Source organism: Myotis nattereri (genome assembly GCF_964212035.1).
Source record: "Myotis nattereri genome assembly, chromosome: 4".
Taxonomy (NCBI): Eukaryota; Metazoa; Chordata; class Mammalia; order Chiroptera; family Vespertilionidae; genus Myotis; species Myotis nattereri.
The window spans coordinates 30,257,660-30,280,118 of NC_138079.1; the positions used below are offsets into that span (position 1 = coordinate 30,257,660).

Consider the following 22,459-nt stretch of genomic DNA (forward strand, 5'->3'; position numbering starts at 1 on the left):
GAGGCTTGGAAGGGGGACACTTGGTTTTCCCCTTTGAATGATGGGTCATATTTTGATTTTTAGAGGAACATAGATAAAGAGTGCATTCTTGATTTTGGAAATGCAGTGGCTACCCATCATTTTTAGGATAATGTAAGGGTCTTGAGCATGGCTCACAAGGCCTAGATGGGCTGGCCCTGCCCACCTGCTTGGCCTCATCTCCCATCTCTGTGCCAGTCTACACCCTGGTTCTTTTGGCTTCTTTTACATTCAGCACTCATCACTCATGTATTCACTATTCAAGGTTCTCTCTCTAATCTTTCCTTTCTTCTCCTGGTTCTTATTGATCCTTCAAGTCACAGTATGAACACCGATTTCACAGGGAAGCCATTCCTGATCTCTCTGATCAGGTCAAATACCCACTCATAGATTATTTTGAAGGCTTGTGCTTCTCTTCCACAGCACCTGCCCTCTTATAGTTCCTGTGTGTGTGTGTGGTGTGTGTGTGTGTGATAATTTGATAAATGCTTCTCTGGTTGTAAGTCCATGTAGGCAGGAACTATGTCTGATTTTACATAACATTTAACCTTCAATGTCTACAAATGCATGGTAAGCAGATATAAGTGTGTGTAGTCATGGGACAATGATGTCAGAGTGTAGTAAAGGTTTGAAGGAGCCGAACCTGAAAAGAGGTGTCAAAGATCAACTCAATCTGCCACCTATCCTAAATATTATCTTCACAATATATTTCTTACTTTTGGACTAAATGGGAAATATGACTTTTAAAAATTATATTTAGTTGTATGTGCTTTTTAAATTTTTCATGGGATTCTAGACTACAAAAAAAGGCCCTGCTGGGTAGTATAGTTTTTAGAACACAAAGAGAAGTGAGGGTTCTTGAGTCATAACTTTTACATTACAGATTTTCTATATTCATTTTCAACCTAACATAAAATTAATGCAGCTATTTTATGCAAGATCTTACTATTAGTTTCTCTAGAACATTCATTGAAAGTATGTCTCATTATTGAAAATCCATCCTTCAGTGTGTTTCCAATCATCTAGCCACCTCAAAAAAGACAACATCTGAAGCCAAATCCCTGCTTTCCTTTGTGATTACAAGGACAACCAGTAAATCAGAGCGCAGTCAATGCCAATTGCTGAAGGTGGGTCCTACAAGTTACTCTTTGTCTGTAAGCTACTTGCAGGAGATGTCCAACATGCAGTTCTTTGGTATTTTCCCAGGAAGTGCAAAGGTTTATAGGTAAAATTCAAATTAGTCCATTTTCTTACTACAGATATAGTTCTCATGTAGAAGGTATGCTTGTTAGGAAAAAGGTTAAGCCAATAAACTCAAATTGTGGAAATATCTGAGAACTTACTTCATCTATAATACAAATTACTATGAGCAATATAAAGTTGACTATCAATCATTATTTACAGAAAAGTATCTGAGACCCTGACACTATTTTAAAGTCATAACTTTGCAGGGTAAAATTATTTGGGGGGGGGGTAGTAATACTTACTTTTATAAGACTTTAAGAAAGTTCAGCTTTTATTTCTACATTTCAACTTCAGTCAGAATAAATAGAACAACTCTACCGAGAGTGAACAATGGTGAATGGTGAGAGTTTTCTCACTGTTGAAGTGGGAGGTTACAAATAAGCAAAGGGATGAATCTGGAAGGATCGATGTCAGCGATTTTCAAGGAATGCACCACAAGAATTTTTAAAACATGCAGTACCTGACTTTTAGTCAAGGGAGGGCACTGACCTCTTTGCCCTTAGATTGTCAAATTAAAAAAAAATGACAACAGCCAACACAACAATAGCCATCTGGTGTGAATGAATTACAATTATACCTACTTTTTTGTCAGATCGGCAAAAAATATATATTTTGATATGCCACAGAATTTTAGTAATTAGTTTATGTGAGCCATGAGATAAAAAAGATTGAAAATTGCTGATATATGTTGTAATGAATTAAAGTTGAAAGCTTCAGTATAAATTCATGCTTTTAAAAATCTATCTTTCTGTCTACCTAGCCATATATACAGATAGTAACATATAGACATATTTGTAGATATGCATATATTCACAGGTAAGTATACACACATATGTTTCCTTGCTCTGACACCCAAGCAGGCCTAGAAGCAATGACATCTAATAGCAATGAACATACTTAGGGCCCACATCTTGGTTTTTAATATAATTCTCCCATGAAGGGAAACAGGGTTTCTTGGAGCAATGGCTGAATCTAGAACTGAGGAAGGAAAATGTATAAGATGAGCCTGCATCTTGTAATGGCAGAAAGTAAGAAAATGCTGAAAAAAATCCCACAATAAGAGGGATATGTCAAAGGGACACACATGCCAACTGAAAGAACTCCCAATTGCCAAAGCTGAAACAAGTTGAGCAACAACATAGTATTGAATTATGACCTAAAACACCAAATACATATTCATGGGTCCATACTGACATATGCAAAGGAGTGCATAAATCATTAAATAAATGTAGAATTGACAGATCTCCTTTGGAGAAGAATTACAAATATTTTATGTGGATACTCAGCCTTCAAGGAGGTTGAGCCTAACTCCCTCCTCATTAAGGGCTGTTTATAGTGACTTCTTTCCAAAGAGTAGAGTATGAAAATAGGGGAAAAGAATGAGTTTATAGTGGAAAACAAGATCTATAGATATGTAGATATATAGACAGACACTAACCTGTGTATATACTTACATCTACAAATATATCTGTATGCAACTTGGTGGTCAGGGTTAACATGAATAATCAAAAGTCATTTTGACAGTGTGATAAAAATGGCATTTTTACCCTATGAAATCTTCTTCCTCAAAACACAAAACCCCATTCTAATCATGAGGAAATACATCAGAAAACCCCAATTGAGTGAAATTCTACAAAACATCTGACCAGCACTCCTCAAAACTGTCAAAGTCATCACAACAAAGATAATATGAGAAACTGTCACATCTATGAGGAGTATGAGGAAATGTAATGTGTTTTTCTGGATGGGATCCTAAAACAGAAAAAGGACATTGGATAAACTGAACAAATACAGCCCAGCCAGTGTGGTTCAGTCGTTGAGTGCCAATCCATGAACCAAGAGGTTATGGTTCAATTCCCAGATCAGGACACATGTCTGGGTTGTGGGCTTGATTCCCAGTTGGGGGCACACAGGAGGCATCCAATTGATGTTTCTCTCTCATCAATGTTTCTATTTCTCTATCCCTCTCCCTTCCTCTCTCTAAAAATCAATAAAAACATATTAAAAAACTAAGTAAATACAAACAACATATGTATTTTAGTTAATAAAACTATATTAATATTGTCTCATTCATTGTGACAAAAGTACTATACTTATATAAGATATAAATAATAGAAGAAAGTGGGTATGAGATATCTATACTAACTCTGCAAATTTTCTGTAAATATAAAACTTTTTAAATACAAAAATGTTTACTTTTTAAAAAACCTAAAGTCTATAAATTTAACTTAAAGTGGTAGAATTAAATAGTAAGATCTAATCTTACTGATATAAGCCAATATTTAGTTCTTTTAAACAAAAAGACATAGTTTTCTTCATATATTAACCTCTATGACCAATTGCTTTCTCTATAATTTTTTAGAAAATATTAGATCATGTTAAACATCATCAATTAAAACCAGGTTAGAATGTTCTGGAATTGATAAACATATCAATATGCATTATCTATATGGGTATATTTTTCAAAAGACTAGTTTTTAAATAGCCAAGGTTGGTTTACTCTTCTAAGATACTAAAAATCATAGGGCAAAATTGGGAAGAATTATAAAGTTGAATCCAGGCAGAATAAAGATAAACCTCAGCAGATCATTTATTCATAATTTTAGACCCTAGTAAACAATGCAGTGCACATTTATCCGTCCCTACTCCTCCACCTGGCCCATGCAAGTTATGTCACTGAGATGCTTCTTCTGACCATGAGAACAGCCACACCATTCTGGGATTAAATGTCTGACTGTGGGTGCACCTACTAAGTTATATTTGCAGCTAGAAAGAACCAGCCTGAAAGTGTCTCATGCTTAGAAGACCCCAGAAAATGCTTCCTTCCTTTCAGATTCACTTGACTACCATGAGGCGCTTTCAGGCATATTATCGATTACGTCACAGATGTCAGTACTAATTCACATACCGTCTTCACAACTGTTTCCATATACAAGTACTACCTGTAGTATTTGTCATGTATGTTATGTTTTCCTAAATTCTTAATAAACTTTTTTTTTCTCTTAAAAAAAGAAAGAACCAGCCTGATCCAAGCAGCAGCCTTCAATTCCTGAATCATCTCTCTCTTTAACAACTGCAGTGATCCAAGCACTTTATATGTGACAAGGTGTGCGTTTCTTCCAACCTATCGCTCTCCTCTTTGTCCTCTCCAGAATGTCTGCTGCCCAGAAGTGAGCACAATCCAGCTGAGATCTGGATGATGCAGGGTCAAGCGCACTCATTACCTCTTTATCTTGGGAAGTTCTAGTTCTATTAATGTACCCTAAGTTGCTATGTGAAATCTCCAAAATAGGTATCATAGCTTACATTCAAAACTGGATGGTAGATACAAATACCACATTATCTGTGATTACTGTGAATGAGGTTAGCACATTAGCATTTGTTTGTGAATATCAGACTTGGCTGCCTAGAGGCTGCGAGTATGCGTGAATCACAGCCTCCTCGGATGACACAGTCAGTGGTGCCCTCAGATGACACGCCTTCCATCATTCCCTTATTCTTAAAAACAAACAAAACCACCTTCTTCTTTTTGCTCTGACTGCACAGATATAAAGTCAGAACTGAACATAATGATGGATAGAGAGTGCTCTTTAACCTAAGTGTCTAAACTCTTGGTAGTTTCTGTCTATTTAAAATATATGTACTCCTATGAGAAGTATTACTGCCTATCTAACAAATAATGATGTCATACAAAGTTAAGCAATTAATAATTCAAGAACGCTTTAAGACACAGGTGCCAAAGAATATGCTCTCCTAATCTTTGTAAAAATAGGTAAAATAATATAAAATTTCATTGGTAAATTGTGAAAACTGTTTTGTAACAAAGTGACTTTCATGCAGGTGATAGATTTCCTTAAAATGCACTTAACATCCTATTTCTGCTCTATCAATTCTACTGACCAAGATAAAGTTATTTTAAACATTAATGCTCTCAGGAATATACAGCAATGATAAATATGCCGAAAAAATGACAAATCTCCAAGAAAAATAAGTAATGCAATGCCAGCCGAATTTCTATATGAAATAAGCTACTCAGTGATATTAGTATATTTAATTGAGAAAGATGAATAATGTTAATCTTAGGAAGTTTATTTATAGTGGACTTAGATTAAGTAATACAATTAACAGCTATAGAATTTGTAGATCAGAATCAGAGGAGAAGAAAAACATTAATTAATAATTAGTCAAGATTACATTTGAATAAATTAGCAAAAGGAAAAATATCCATAAAAAACATCTAATTTTTAGTTCCTTACAAGAGAAGTGGTACTGTTTGCTTTACAGACTAATTTATAAAAATACCCAATAAATAAGTACTCATTTTCACTCCTCATATAATATACAAAACAACAATCTGCTTCCCTCTCTGAAGTACTTTGATTTTTTAAAAAGGAAACACAGGAATGAAGGAGATTCTTTTCCATGCTAAACAAAGGTTCCTAAACACATAATTTCATTCATGCAAAGCACAATTGGAAAGGCACTAGGGACCTCAATTTAAGAACAATAGACATAAGACCGATGTATTGGTTGCCTCCTGAACGGCGTACTCAGCAGTTTTGGAGCACTTAGCAGTGATGAATAGGCATGAAGAATCAGGTACTGAGAAGCCATTTCCTTGGAAATGAAATCTTTTTTTTCCTTTTATCTTTTGCCTGTCTTGGAAGCTCTGAAGTAACCAAGGATACAGAGGAGTGGGGAAAGCATGCAACTGAGATTACCCAAAGGAGATGCTCATGATGAGGCTGAATAAAAATAGATTCTGGGGAGAGAGAGGGGGGAAATGGCCTTAATCTTCAAAATTCTTTTGATGTGTTATTGCATTCAGAATAATGGATTTTCTCAAGGTAAAATCCAAATGGACTCATCTGTCAATTAAAGATATTTTACTCATAGACTAGTCGAACATTTGACTATTATTAGAATCAAATTCTAATATTAAAATCAAATTCTTATTTTCAGTATGTAATAGCCAATTCTCCTAGCTGGAAAAAGTAAAGGGAGAAATGATAGGAAAATAAATAAAGGGAGTCTTTAGATGCTATCTTTATAGAACTCCATTATTTCTGGTTTCATGTAGTATTTTTTAAAACTATCGAAGGAATTGTTTTTGGGGGGGAAATCCATAACAGTCATATCTCACATTCTTGAAAAAAAACCCCATAGCTTTTTGACCCGGCCTCCTATGTAAGGAATTTCATAATTTCCAGAAGCCTTGGCACTTGTCTGCATCCTCTTTCCAGGCTGCTTGTCATTTCATAATCGCTTTCATGGTTCCCGTTTTCCTTATTACCTGAATTTGTGCTCGAAATATTTCAAGCACAGGGAAGCATCCTGGTGAATCGACAAGAATTGACAGATGCCATTAGAAGCAGCCCCGCTCTTAACTTGGACTTTAACTTCTACTCTTACACAACAAAAGTCCATATACAGACTCAACATTTCCCTCTAAGAATCATATATCCTTAAGAGTCACGCAAGGATGTATCACTCTACTACTGCTGCCATCACAAATGGAGCAGGACTCGGGAGTCAGAGTCCCGGTGCTATGATGGGCTATGGAAAGACTCAGCACTTTTTTACTTCAAGATGGTAACTTAGAAAGATATAACATTTTTTTAATAAGGAACATTTTTATTCAAATTATTGTTTGGATATGAAAACTTCAATAATTTTCATTGTATTTAATGAGGTTTTAATGAAATCTGGTATATGGGTTTTCTTTTGATTATTAACTAACAATAGTATTTACAATTTTTAAAAATATGTTTTTATTGATTCTAGAGAGAGAGGAAAAGAGAGGGAGGGAGGGAAAGAGAGAGAGAAACATCTATGTGAGAGAGAAACATCAGTTGGCTGCCTCTCCCATCCCCGCTACTGGGGATGGAACCTACTACCAAGGCGTGTGCCCTGACTGGAAATCAAACCTGTGACCTTTTGGGGCATGGGACAATGCTCAATCAACTGAGCCACACAGGTCGGGGCAATATTTATGATTTTCAAAGATCTTTCAAATATACTACAATCTTCACAGAATTTTGGGGGGAAGGAAAAAACAGGAGGCAGAACTAAAATGCATCAAACATCTTAAGTATATCAGGGGCTATCATTTTTATATATCTCATTTTTCTTTATGCTCAACTTTAGGACAAATTTCCTTCCAATCTCACTATTAGAAGTAGGCGTGCTTCCACTGAGCCACTGAGTTGCTCATATCTAATGGACACTGAGATTTGTACATTAGTACCTGATTTATACATGGCTCCGAGGAAACTTAGCATGACCTTAGCATGAACCTAGAAGAGGGAGGGCCCTCTGTGTCCCTTGAGAACATAGGTTTAAACTTTCCAACTTTATAACCAGCTTGAGTCCCCAAACTCAGCTTTTGATAGGTGATCATTTCAGGGAGGCAGGGCGTTCATTGATCTCTCTTGCTAACATAACAAGACTCTTTTTTGATTTGCTTACCACCAACACCACCAAGTCACTTCAAGCCTTCCTGAGACTTATTGATAAAGCACTAGTAAGACCCACATGCATTGGTGATCTTTTATTTTTTCCTCCTGTCTGGGGAAGGGTCGGTTGATGGACTGAGTACACATTGTTCTCAGCCTTCCTTAGGCTTCTCCTCTTCCTTTCCTCTCCTCTAGTCTCTCTTCCTCATCTCCCCGCTCTGGTTGCTCTGAAGGACCAAATTCTCCCTTCGTGATACAGAGCAGCTTTCACCCTCAGATCACAGGAACACCTGCCTGCAAACAAATTCTCAAGGGACTTCCTACTCCAAGAGCATCTTTAATACGTATCTCTTCTGAGAAAGGTATTTCTCTTCCCAAAGAAGATTTTGGTGCTATTTGTTAAGATAATACTTTTCTTTTCATTTTATTACACCTGTGTGTGAGTATTAGCATCATACCTTATTTCCAATTGCCTTTCCCTCATCACTCTCTTCTATAAGCTACATCTTTGCTGGCTGCCATAAATGTTTCCTAGAATAGGACAAGGTTTAACAAACAAATAAATAATATAACATCTCACTGAATGCTGACAGCAAATCTGGGTGATTAGCACTATTGTATTTTTCTTTTATGAATGAGGAAAGTGATCATAAAAGTCAGATAAGTTATGCTCAAGATCTGCCAGTCATAATGAGAATTCGATTTAAACTTAGTTCAATATAGCTCTAAAGCAGTGGTTCTCAACCTTCTGGCCCTTTAAATACAGTTCCTCATGTTGTGACCCAACCATAAAATTATTTTTGTTGCTACTTCATAACTGTAATGTTGCTACTGTTATGTGAATAATAATGTAAATATCTGATATGCAGGATGGTCTTAGGCGACCCCTGTGAAAGGGTCGTTCGACCGCCAAAGGGGTTGAGACCCACAGGTTGAGAACCGTTGCTCTAAAGCATGGGTTCCTTCCCTTGCATAATACTATCTGCTAAGAGAAATGTGTATGGGACCCCGCCCCCCACCCCAGCTCCCGCAAATGCTTTGTCAAAATACACAGGTCACCTATTCTTTCTACCCACCCCTCCACCCCCAGATTCTGATACTCCTTGTTAGTGAGATGGGAAGATGAGAACTGAAAGGATTTGTTGCACACATTATTGTAGACATGTCTGAGACAACTACCTTCCCAACTCTCACCATTCCTACCATAAGGGAACCAAAGATCTAGATTCTTAAAATGTTGACATTTGAGTTAGCTTTCTAGAGTGTGCTCTCATTTAAAAATATATAAATGTATAAAATAGTTTTTGAAGTTATTTTACAATAAAACAGAAATAAAATATTATTTTAATGTACAAAGAAATTTGTAGTTTTTAATTGTCATGTTAACTATTAGATATGATTGATCTTTTAAAGGAAATATGAAAACAATGGCATATTATATCTATTTCAATGGCTCAACTGATAAATTCTTTTACATATAAAGTTTCAATATTTTTAATATGTCAAATACCAATATTTTTCTCCATTTGTCATTTAATGTCTTATCTTGAAAACATCTAAAATCAAAGCAATAGCAAAATGAGAAACTAAAGAAGGGTAATAATAAGAAAAGTCTAAGAAGATATTGATAACTTTAGAATCAAATGAATCTGGCAGACCCTGTTAAGTCCCTACTTCTGAGGAGAACTATGTTAAAAATTTTACATACAGTATCTTATTTAATCCTTATAGCAATATGATAAGGTAAGATTAATAGCCATGTTTTCTAGATGAGGCAAATAAGAAGTGCAAGTAAGTTACATAGTTGCTCAAGGTTATACAGCTCCTAAAGGAAGAACAAGGGTGCAATCATGATTGTCTAACTCCAAAGCCCATGGATCACCAGAGAGCAGATAAACAAACATTAAATTGTACATCTTCCTTATGTCAATGAGGCTTTAGAGAAGTGAGCTATCTGAGGTCCAAGAAGGTTTATGGAAGAGATAAGCTGTTGAAGATAGGGGGAACTTGAAGGACGGTTAGGGTTTACATCGGCAGAGCAGAGGGCAGACCATCCCCTCTAAGGAAATCAGATGGGTGTGTTTGGGAACACTAAGAAGACTGAAGTAGTAATTAAAGAAGAGAAATCTAGATTGGGAATCATGAAAATTGAATCATGAGAACTGAAGATAGGTCAGGTAAGACACAATTACAAAGAGCTTTGAAGGTAAAATAGAAAACTATCCAATGTTAAGCCATTCACTCACTGCACAAAGATCTATGGATGCCCACTCTATGAGCCAGGGAAAGGGAACAGAATAATAGAGAAAGCCCTGGAGAAAGAAGTCTATTCACAGTTCTGTATACCCCCTTCCCCAATCAGGGACATATTCTCTCTGCAACAACACACTGGTAATATCCTACTCTTAAGCATAGGCAAACATAGAGTCCTAGTCTTAAGCCTTACCTAAGGCTTTTCTTGCTACTCCAAGAATTAATTTATTAGAGTAGCCATCACCCAATGAAGAATGGGGGTTGGAGCATAAATTCTCCAGTGTCCTCAACCCTCACGTAGGACAAATCTGAAGCAAGTCCTACTTCATTTCCCAGAGGCCCCCAATGGGATTGAGTTGCAGCATGCTTTCCTTTCCTGTTTTACTTCCCCGCTCTCCCATTGGGGTTTCCCGGTATAATCTCCCAAATAAACCATTTGCACTCAATTCTTTCTCTCAGAGCTTGCTACTGGGGGACCCCAGTTCAACACTGACGCACAACAGTTCTAGAAACAACTAACCATGGTAGAACACTTCTAGGCCAGGAGCCTTTATCAATTTGCTCATGTCACAACGTTTCATTCTCACAACAGCCTATGAGGTGCAACTGTTATAACCCCTCTTTTGCAGTTGAGGAAACTGAGAGAGAGTTCCAAACTTGCCCAGGAAAGCTTGAATCCAAATTTGAACCAGGAACTCTAGCTCAGCATCAGTGCTCTTAGACCTAAGTCAGCTGCCTCTCTGCACATGGAAAAGAATTACTGTACAGCAGAGGTGGGGAACCTTTTTTCTGCCAACGACCATTTGGATATTTATAACATCATTTGGGGGCCATACAAAATGATCAACTTAAAAACTAGCCTGCTATATTTAATTGGTCAAACATTTAATTAACTCACCCCTAATGCCTTGGCAGGGCCAGACCAAATGAGTTTGTGGGCCTTTCACAGTACATGGGCTGTATGCTCCCCACCCCTGCTGTATAGCAATTCAAACCATATTGTAGAAGTACAAGGAGCTCTAGGAGAACATATGGAGGGATTAACTCTACCTGGACTTCAGAGAATATCAAGCAAACCAAGTTCTAATGGATTAACAGGAGTTTTCTATGGAAAAAGGCAAAAGAGTGAAAGAACATTCCTATACAAGGTTCATCACACAGCAGGGTGAGTCTTCAGACATCGTAGAGTCCCAACAAGGGTACTAGAGAAGGGGGTAGAGGGAGTCATGTGGGGTCTGTTGACTAGCCAGGTTCCAGCTTCCCTAGTCTTTCTTCAAAAGTGTAACACTGATATAAAGTTGCTCCTTTATATCATACCTACTTTACATATAAGTCACTGCCTATACTTTTGCTTGGAGGAAAGTTCTGTGCTTTAAAAATATATGTTCCTAACCTCTATACTAAAGGATAGTCTAACAACTCAGATATGCAATATGTATGGTATAATAACGAGGCAAATAGCATTCATACTAATAGTAGCTATCATTTATACATGAAATTAGAAAGGCAGAGGCTAGGTGTAGCAGGTCCTTATGCTGACCTTATGTGTATAATACACAGTCAATAGATTTTCTAGTCATGAGGAGATATATGAAGTAGATAATGCTTTTAGAGCTTAGTTTGACAGTGTAAGATACATGAAAAAGGAGAGATGTGCCATACATAGAAGAAGTTTAGTTCTCCAAGCAGTCTAGAGCTGATCGGAAGGCCATGGTTAGCATGAACCTGCCATTGAGTAAACTAGATTATCCTAGGCAACCTGGTTAATCTTTCAATTTACACAACAGCAACAGCTACCATTGATTAGTTACTTACTGAGTGACAGGTGCTCTTCCAAGCACTTGACAGGTTTTCTTATTTAATCTTCACAGCAGTCCAAGAAGTGAGAACTACTTATTATCTCTATTTTATAAGTGGAAAAACTGAAGCACAGAGTTTAGATCACTTATGCTAGTTTACATCCTTAGTAAATAGATAACACACCCTTGTCATGGATTTGGGGGAGGATTAAATGAAATAATGTAAAAAACTTAGTCTATACCTGTCATTAATAACCTCTCAAATGTGATATTTACTCTTATTATCTTTATTATTTTCATAGCATGGCTTTCTGTGCCTTATCTCAAAACCTGGGAGGACAACATTATTTAAATAATGCAGAAAGATATTTAATTAAATAATTCCCTAATTATATACATTTTGTTACTCATCCTTTTCTTTGCACATATTCTCTGAAGAAAAATTTATAGAGTACCTGTTAGGTATAACATTGTACTTGGTGCTGGGGATATAAATGAGAACAAAGTAATCAAGCTGGCTACTCTCACGAATAGGATGAAGTATGATTTGTTACTATGAAGTCTCAGGGATTAGCTTGGTTACAGAAAGTTCCTTGAATTAAAAAGATGTGCAGTGAAGGTGTGGCAGACGTGGTCCAATCTCTAAAATGGTGATATTTTGATCTACCATAATATTTAAACTCTCTCAATGTATTATTTCGCAGCACTTCCTTTCATAGAAGGGCAGTTATGTTTAAACAAGACCAAATGGGTAAATTAATAAGGCACAGAACCATAGATTTTTATAGCATCGAAGAGGTTGAACTAAAAAACATGAGCACAGCCAGCATGGCTCAGTGGTTGAGTGTCAACCTATGAACCAGGAGGTCGAGGTTCGATTCCGGTCAGGGCACATGCCCAGGTTGCGGGCTCGATCCTCAGTGGGGAGGGCGTGATGGAGGCAGCCGATCAATGATTCTCTCTCATCATTGATGTTTCTAACGCTCTCTCCCTCTTCCTTCCTCTCTGAAATCAATACAAGTATATTTAAAAAGAAAAAGAAAAACATGAAAAGTCAAAGGGAGGGAAAATGAAGTATCCTTATAAGTGACTAAGACTGCCTAGTATATTATATGGAGATTTGGAGGTGCAGCAGAAATTCTACAAAGAAAGCCATGTCCAAAGAAAGCCATGTCCAAAGAAAGCCGGGTCCAAAATAATGGTGAGCACCGAACGCCAGGATATTAAAGGGGAAGTTCTGTAGATCTTGCAGAAAGTGCTGATGACTAGAAGAGATCAAAGGAATTCATAATATCTCCTATGTTAATCGTACACTACAGGGTTTATAATTATGGCCTAAAAATTATAAGGTTATTTAAAATTTCCCTTTAATTACATCTTATATTTGTCATTTCCCACCCCCTGAGATATCATGGGAACATAAAAGAGAATTTATATTTAAACTACATTATATCAGTTCTGGTTAAAGTCATCTTATGTTTTGTTATTTTCCATATGTTTCTCAGAGACTGGGAACCCTTTCAAGTAAACTTCAGAAGGGGTTTGAAGGAATTGTTGGAAAAGCAGGTAAAATACATCTGGATTTGTGACATTCCAACCTAAACCACAGAAAAGTTCCTATTAAAAAAATGAGCAAAGATGAATCATTTAGCCTTCTCTTCCAACTGTGATTTTTATTCATTTGAAGATAAAATTCAAAGGGAACATCTTAGAACTTCTGTTTGTCACCCTAGAGTTATTTCCAGGCAGCCTAGGAAATCACCTATTTCCAAAATCAGGTCATGAAACTGGAACTGCAATCTAATTAATATGTTCATAAAACAGCTCCACCACTACCAAACAGACAGCAACAATAAAATCAACTGTGTATTCTTTGGAATCCCCCAAACACAGCCCATTGGAGGAATTCTAATTACAAAACACTTTCTAATTTAGTAATTAAGAATTCTAACATTTCTGTCACATGTCTGCCCCTTTTCCTGACAAAATACTTGGTGTAAGTAATTTTAAAAGTGAAGTGAGACATCCTTTATTGACTTCGTATATTCATTCAGCATCACTGACTTTTTCCAACTTTATAGACACTGACATACTTCTCTCTTCAGCAGCTTCCTAATACCCACAGAAACTGTGCCAGAACCTGACTCTCCACCTGCCCCTTTGTGGTCCTCCCTCTGAGATACGATCTTAAATTGTACCTTCAGAAAAAATTAATCTCTACATTATCTGCATCCATCCTCCCTCCCTCTCTATCTTGGAAGAATCCATATCCTTCACTAGTTGTCCAGATCCCCTATCTAGACACTTCCTTTGGGACATGTTCCCTGACCCTTAAAAGTACCCCGTGTCTTCTCTAACTACTGGCTTGTCCTCTTTCTTCTTTTTCTCTCCCTTCCCCTCCTCTTCACCCCTCAATCTGTCCTTCTTGTCCAAAATTTTGAAAGTAATGTACACTACTTGTCTCTGCTTTTATAACCCCTAAAATATAACTTACCCCCAGACACTGCCTTACATCATTTTTCAAAGTGTTGCCAATAACTATTAATTCTCAAAACCATTGGCTATACTTTTAGTTCCCCAATTCTAGACTTCTATTATGTAGTTGGAACAGTCGGTTGTTTCTTCCTTTGGACTCCCCTAACACTTTGTATATACCTATATTAATATGCTCTCTACTAAACTTATTTCCTTGGCTGTTCTCCTCAATAGTATATGGTTATCTTCAAGGCAGTACTGTTATTTAGTTATCTGCAAATCCCATACATTTACATGAATCAGTATGTTCCAATCCAATTCACTATGAATAATAATTTTCAACAGCTCAGATATTGGGTTATTTCGTGATTAAAATGTTTCTTTGGCTGTTTGGCATTCATTCTGATGAATGAAAAAGTTAGTAGTCTTTACCTATGCAAAAAATAATTTTAAAGACCTATAATTAGAACATTTTGAAGAAAGTAATAGTGATGGTAACTGAACCCCAAAACATGTATGGTCTTTTATTGTTGACAAAGCTTGCTCAAAAACACTTCATCTGACTATCGAAACTGCCCTTCATGTGGAACTGGGAGCCATGTCAAAGGAGGGTCAGGCTGTGCAGTTTGATCACTGCCCACCAGAGCCTTGCAGAGATGATGAGTGAAGCTGAAGTCATATGCTCTACTCGCCCAGTGCGTGCCCAGAGGATGGGATGCCTTTTGCTTTGCATGGAGACTGTCCATCCACGAAGCACCACAGTCTGCATTTCGAATCCATTTGCCTGAAGTGGGGCACTTTTCCTAATAGAGCTGCTCAGGTAAGGATGCTATAGGTCAAAGTGGCCCTGAGAACATGGTTCACTTCAAATCCTTGTAAAATCCTTCATTCTGAAAACACTCGCTCACACACACACACACACACACACACACACACACACCCCACACATACACAGCTGATGATATGGTCAAAGTATACAAGTCACAGTGCTAACAGGAGCAGTGAGGGTTTCTCAGGGAAAGGCCATTGACACTCACTAGGCATCCCATGTACTTTCCTAACGTGCTAGCTAACAGGTTGAATCTGCTTATTTTCTATGGTCTTGCTGCTCATCTGTTTTCCTGAAGGTCCATGGCCAGAGTGCTAAGACATTTGATACAGAACAACATGGAAAATAAAAAAGCACCGGGCTTTAAAATAGGCCTGCCTTGGTTTTGAGTGGGTCGGCTTCCCTAAGTAAGATATGTGAACTTGAGCAAGGTATTTACCTTCCATGAGCATTACTTTCCTCATCTGCAAGCATGCATTCAAAGAAGACCCGCCTCCGAAAGTTACAGTTGACATTAAATGGTGTAATTTATGTGAAAACATGGGGCAGGGATGGGGGAGGGGGAATTCAATTAGTGCTGGTCTGTTCCCTGAAGTATGCAATGGTTATATTTGTTGCCTATATTTTTGAAAATTCAGCCAGGAGGTTTCACCATGCCATTGTTTAATAGTCTAAGAAATTATTATTACAAATATGCTCTGAGAGTTTCTTTAATAGTCTACTCTTGAACATGAAGCCTGCAAATATCGGTTGCAATAATTTTCAACAGGTGGTGAAGAGCTCAGAGAGCTTTCCCAAGGTCAAGGTCACCAAAGCATTAACACCCAGAATTAGAATGAGAAAACTGTGTGGGGGAGGGAGGTTGTTTTGTTTTGGTTTTTTTTTTTCCTGAGCCAATAGCCTGATTATATAGAGTCTGGAGTAACCATTTTAAAAACCAAATATATATCCTAAAATTTTACACAATATAGTCTCCAGTTGAAGTATGTTGTCTTGGGTATGTTTATAGGCTGGTACTTCTCTAACAGCTGGAAATACCATCCAATAATCCATCAAATGATAATAGTTGTAGCAGGTAACTTATGGCTTAGAGACATTTTGGAGCTAAGGTGAAAAGGTGGGGCGAGGCTATTAATGAACATTAATGCTGTGGGGGTGTGGCCGAAGGAGGGAATGAAGAGGTGAAGTGTGGCTATTGTTGGAAGGAAGGGAGGGAGGAAGGAAGTAGGGAGGGAGGGAAGGATAAGGAAGGAAGGAAGGGAGGGAGGAAGGGAGGGAGAGAGGAAGGAAGGAAGGGAGGGAGGGAGGGATGGAGGGAGGGAGGAAGGAGAAAGGATCTAGCCTGTGGTGAGTGTGAAACTGGTTAAGTTCCCTCCTTGGGTTCCTCTTCCTCTAAGAGTTCTCAACTATTTTTTCCCCTTACGTGCCTTTTATTCTCTGAATCTGGGTACCTTAGCATTAGTGACTATAACTCAGTTATAGCCACTGAAAGGGGTGCAGGAACAAGGGGGCAGAAAATGAAGACTTTAATAAAAGCAAAACATCCCCAATTCATAGCTAATCATTTTCACATGACAGAATATTTTCTACTTTTTTTCCTTTTGTAGGAATTACCTAAAACCTCCCCGGCTTGGACCACCCACTTAGCCCATTGAGGATGTATCCTGTCAGCAGTTTAAAGTGCACTGTTTTACTACAGGGGAAAGTCTGCTGGGACCAAAAATTATATTTAATTTCCGTAAGTTGTGGGCACACTGGTATTGCAGATGGCAACTTTTCTCCGCTAGGATACCATTCCTTAATCAAATATTTAAAAAGTAACGCAAAAATATAAATTTTTATTTTCACCTTAAAACTGTAAGGTATTACTAAAAGGAATTAAGGAGGATACAGCTAGAGGCATTAAAAGGCAGTAAAATAGAAAGCCATGAGAAAAATTATATGTTAAATAGTGTTAGTAATTTAATTTAAAGGAAAGTTTTCGCTGTATCATATCTAAACCTGAACTTCTGCCTTAAACAATGGCTGACTTTACATTGAGCCCAGGGATTTGTAAACAAAAGGAGTTTTATAATTATGAGCTCTATTCCAAATTATATTGTGTTCACAAATAAATTGTATTTGGCCATAACAGGAATTCAGAGTCAGCTGAGAATCTGGTATTTGTGTTCTAAAATTGCTAGGTGGTTTTGTCACTTGGAGGAAGAGATGGTACAGAAGCAAGGTCAGCAGCGACCTGAAATCTCATTAGAAGACAAGCAGACACTGGCAGAGTTTTAGGTTGACTGAAAGGAGCAGAGCTCCCTTATCTTGCATGAGACTTAATACGTTTTGTCCTTCAATGCATTGCACAGGCGTCAAACTCAATGTTTCTCCCACCCACTAAAATTCTCATAAGAGAAGTGAGGTCATTATATTAGCCAAAACATAAACTCTGCAAAATGCAATTCTGGGGTGAGTTCCTTCAGTTTCAATATATGAAGAGCAGAAAAACTTAAAAGCTGAAACTCTAAGAGGCAAGGTAAAAAGGATTATCCTTTCAGTAAGAAGCAGGCCATCTTGCTTTTCTCTGATGATGTAGTCATTGAATATTTTATTGAATAAAAGGTATGAAAATAAGTACATACATGCATAATATTACTGATATATCGATTGATATCTTGCTTTATTCCATAAAGGATTTTGATCAAAGAAAACAAAACGGGTTAGTAAATTAGTGGAACCCTAGGTCGATAGAGAAAACAATTGTAGTGTGCTTTGCTAGATTGAACCTCATCAAGAACCTGCAAAGGGAAGTCAGTGCAAAGACGTGGGGCCTAGAAAAAGGGAACAGAAGCCTCAATGTTGAGTCAAGGTATGGAATCGCCCTATTTTGTCTCTTGCTTCAAGTCACCTCTCCTCATTACGAAGAGGGTTCCATAAAAGCACTCGGGTATATGGGCTTTAAAAAATGAAATTATAGGCAACAAATAAACAACAGTTAATCACCATCCACCATCACTAGTCCCGAGTCTTCCTCAGGTTCCCTCCAAGGAGCACACTGGGGGCCGCCCTAGACGGCTTGGCCTTCAACTCCTGCCTCCCAGGGTCCTCTCTCTGTGTCATTTCAGTCCACTGTAAAAAGGATGCAAAGGCATTTGAATAAAATGCCCTCCTACATTTTGTAAATGTAAAATTAAAAATTCAGTGGCTTTCAACATGGCCCTGGTGTTTCTGGCATGAAATTACAGCATTTTTATAAATCAGATCATACGAGGTTGTTATATATCTTCTAAGTAAGTCAAAAAGTTACAAACATATGTTAGGCACACTATGGTACGTCATCCTTTTGAGACCCCTGCATAATCCCACGTCATCACGCGTCTAGAGCATCATCTTAATTGTTCCTAAGTGAAATTTAAATTCCTAGAAAGCTGACTTGTATTTTCCTTTTTTTCAACCAGGCAAGAAGATCTGATCCCAAATTCCCAGGCTACCACTATATTCTCACAACTAGCCAGAATACAATGTAAGAAGAGCTATATGGTACTTATTCACCTACCGAGGCAAACCCTTATCTTTGTTTGGGTTGGCAGTAAAAAGGTCAAAAAACATAATAGAAAGAAGCTTTTGCAATAAAATCCTCCAGCAAATCTTTCTAATGTAGCTATAAACAAGAAAATCACATTCTTCCGACCACTTTTTAAGCACTCGAGGGGTAGTGTTCTATTAAGACAAGTAATAAGACCACTTATTAACTTTAACTTGTAACCAGTAAACAATGGATTTGTAAGCCAGCCCGAGGACAGGGGGATGAGAGTCCAAGTGGGAGCTTTGCACATAGGCTTCTGTTGGAACCATTGCCTCTGATAAACTTTTGAAGATTCCTCTGTACCCCCTGTATCTCAATCCCCCTCCTCCTTGCCTCTCAGAGAGCAGAACAGAAGGAGAGCACGCATCCCTGTGTTCTGCCTATCCGAAGGGTTGCCTTCATAGAGACGAGCTAGAGCTCATAAAACCAAAGCACAGACCTCTTTTAAAATGTCTATCCTTCCCTAGCCTTGATTGGTCTCTTGCCAACTTCTGATCTGCACCTTTGTTGAAAAAACCCCACAAAAACCTGCATGTAAGAATGAGGAAAAGGGAGTCTTTGGAGATGAAAATGAGGACAGCTTGGCAAATCCTTTCTCCTTAGCATGATAATTCATGAGCATGGAATCTAATCCAAGAGGGACTCTTACAGTGGGACAAAGGGAAAGAAAGGGGAAGGAGGTTTTCTGTCAACAAACACCGAGGATCTATGGCTGCAGTTGAAAGGTGAGGTTATAAACAAGAGAAAAACAACAATGGGAGAAGTTGAGAACCATGCACACCATTAATTAGGTCACCTGGAAAAAACCAGCACCTTCTTCCAGTTCAATGTCTTATTAAAGGATCTTTCGAAGGGGCCCAGGTGAGAATAGATACACGGAGCACTCATACCCCACGTTGGCTCAGATTGGTTACAACAGTAACAAATTGGCACACCATGCAGTGGAATGCATGAAGGGTTTCCTAGCTTCAGGCACAAAAGAAAACCACCAGGACTCCCAACTTCTCTCTACAGCTTTCAAACATTCATATTTCAGATCTAGAGAAGCATGAATAAGCACATTTACATTCTTTCAAAAACTACAAAATCGAAGGGCTCATTTCTTTCTAGTCAAAAGTCGAGGTGAGGTAAATGCCACAGCATAAAAGATGGCTATACTGGTAGGCATTCAAAGAGTACATGCATCCTACCAATTGACAAATAAACAAGTGGACCCAAACAACAGAGCTTGCACAGAACAAAAACTGTTGCTTTATAGCTAGGTACACTTTAGAGAAATGAGAATAGTAATCCCCCCCCCCCGCCCCCCCCCCGCCAAAAAAAAAAAATCTTAATAGCTACAAAATTAACCTTGACTAAGGCCTAAGGAATAGAAGGGAAAAAATAAATACTTGATCAATGCCTACCATGTCCTAGGGCCTGTTTCCGGGACCTTTTTATCTTAGGGTTAAAGACTACTTATGTGAATGTATTTGTAAGAATGACATAAACCTTATTGCTGAGGCCTGACCCTCACCGTCAGGACCAGCAAGGCGATGGCACCAAACCTCCCCCTGAGTGGGGAACTCTGGTATGCACTTGGATGTGGGCCACTGAGGTTTGCAAGCATGTCACCCAGACGCCCTCCCCAGCACAGTGGAGAGTGGGGACGGTGGCTCTGGACAGCAGAGAAAGAAGATACGCCACAGCTTCGATCTGGGATGTATCTGGTGTTGACAGAATGTGAGCACCGGCCCAGAGTGAAGGAGGATGTCACTCACCCCTCTCTGTTACTGATTTTCAGCAAACAAGCTAAAACGTCTGTAACAAACCAGCAAGTGATTTTGGTGGAGCCTTAAGATATCAGAAATCTTTCATTTGAGACACTGTCATGAAGGCAACTGGAAACCCTCTGAAACCTGTATTTTAATATCTATTACTTATCCGGAGGCCAGCCAAATAATTTACTTGGGAAATATACTTTCAAAGCAGACAGACTGCAGAATCCCAAACAAACCATGTTAGTAGCCATAAAACCTTAAAATGTGCCTTTATCATGCATTCACAAAGTTTCTGCTATGAGAGATGGGACCCAGTCAACCCTAAAGGTCTGGTAAAAACAAGCAATTTTAAATAATGAGCTCTGCTCTTATAATACCTTCAGCAATTAATTCCTACACACATTTAGTCATAAAACCTAATAACAAATGGTACGTGATGTCACATGTCCAGGAACCTTAATACATTGCATTGAACCTTAATACATGAGCAAAATCAACGCACTATGCAAGTTCCATGAGAGTCTGTACACTTCATGATTCATGTGTTGGAATTCTATTTAATTAGTTCTTCCTGGTAGAAACATTTCTTGAATACTTAAAATATTCCTTAATGTGAGGCACCAACACATCTTAGTATTATTTTAAAACTCAGTCAGCATTCTAAGTTTTTTCTTAATTTCTTTTAGAAATTCAGAAAGACCTAAGGACAGGCAAATTGATATTAGATGTCAGAAATACATATGTCCTTCCCCAGGGAATTTTCAAATAAAAGAAAACAAAAGATCAAAAAACAAATCCCAAACCTCCCTTTTTCTTTTAGTTATTAGTTAAATAGTTGCCATTCTCAAAGTTGTGCTTTTTCTTCCCCTCCATGAAATGCTAGCAATTGCAAATGTCCTCAGACTTGACTTTTTATTTGGGGGATGCTTTGATATTAACAACTAAATTGTTATTGCATAACCATTACTTTCTCAGACAACATTTGGTCTTAATGTTTTACATTTCATCCTCACTTGATACCAATATTCTTGTTCAAGACAAATCTGTCTCTGGCACTTGCCATGGAATTTTATAATTTTGAGTGGTACGAACTGAAGGGGGTATATTGATTACTCACCAGATCCAGGAATGCCTTCTAAAGGGGAAATTATTCACGTGCATCATATTTGCAGGTCTTCTCTCATCAAGATTTTCCTGGGCTCATATGCTACATGTAGTGATTTTCACAGATGAATTCCAACTCTCCTGTTTGAGCAGCTATCATGGGCAATTATTGCAACAAGTACTGAATTCAAAAAAAAAAAAAAAAGCACCCCTCCCCCCCAAAAAACAAATAGCAACAACAAAAGCCCTTCCAGGATCTGAAGGAAGAAACATCACAGAGCACTGCCGGTATGGGTCCATCCATTTAGGTTCCACTCATTAGTCAAAACACTAAAATAACCAGTTCAATCGTTTATCCTAAATGGTGGCAAATATTGTCCTGGTAAAAAATCCAAGCGCCTAGAGTGTAAATTAATGCATCCTCGTAGGAAGGACTCTGGAATGTGGGAAAGGGGGAGTCAAAAGACAGTTTCTGGTTATCCTTGTTAAAGAAGTGTTAGAAGGGAAATGGAAAACTTCAGGTTGCTTTGCCATGCTGTCCTTTAGAAATGAATATTGCTTTTTCTTCTTTCTGAGGCACATATTCCTGTGTGGTCACTTCAACGCAGTGCTGCCTTCTGAGATGAGTCGGACAAAGACCTGGGCAAAGGGGCCCGGCACCATGTATAACCAAAGCCAACTTCTTCCCCCAAAATCTCAGAACTGCCGGTTTTCAACTGCAAAAGTAGGAAGGCAGGGAGCAATTTCTGCTTTGCAGGACGGAATTACCTACCATCATGACTTCAGAAGGTGCTGTCATGAGGAAATTCATTTCAGATGCCTAACCCCATAATAAGGCTGCCTGCTCTCTTGACGTAAAATGACTAAGCTATTGATCCTTTCACGGCAGAAACCCCTTTAATTTGTTGTTATCAAAGACCATGTGCGGGCTTCTCAGATTTTGCCTTGGA

General features: G+C 38.1%; 1 protein-coding gene across 1 annotated transcript in view; it reads right to left on the minus strand.

Annotated features, from left to right (window-relative positions):
* The window catches only part of LOC308518423 (3',5'-cyclic-AMP phosphodiesterase 4D), a 505,639-nt gene extending 483,910 nt beyond the window's left edge, over window positions 1-21,729 (minus strand). The window contains exon 1 of the mRNA XM_081090153.1: window positions 21,523-21,729. Within this exon, the coding sequence (XP_080946279.1) occupies window positions 21,523-21,569 (47 nt within the window). The 5' untranslated portion in view covers window positions 21,570-21,729. The remainder of the gene's footprint in view (window positions 1-21,522) is intronic.
* Window positions 21,730-22,459: the final 730 nt, after the last annotated feature.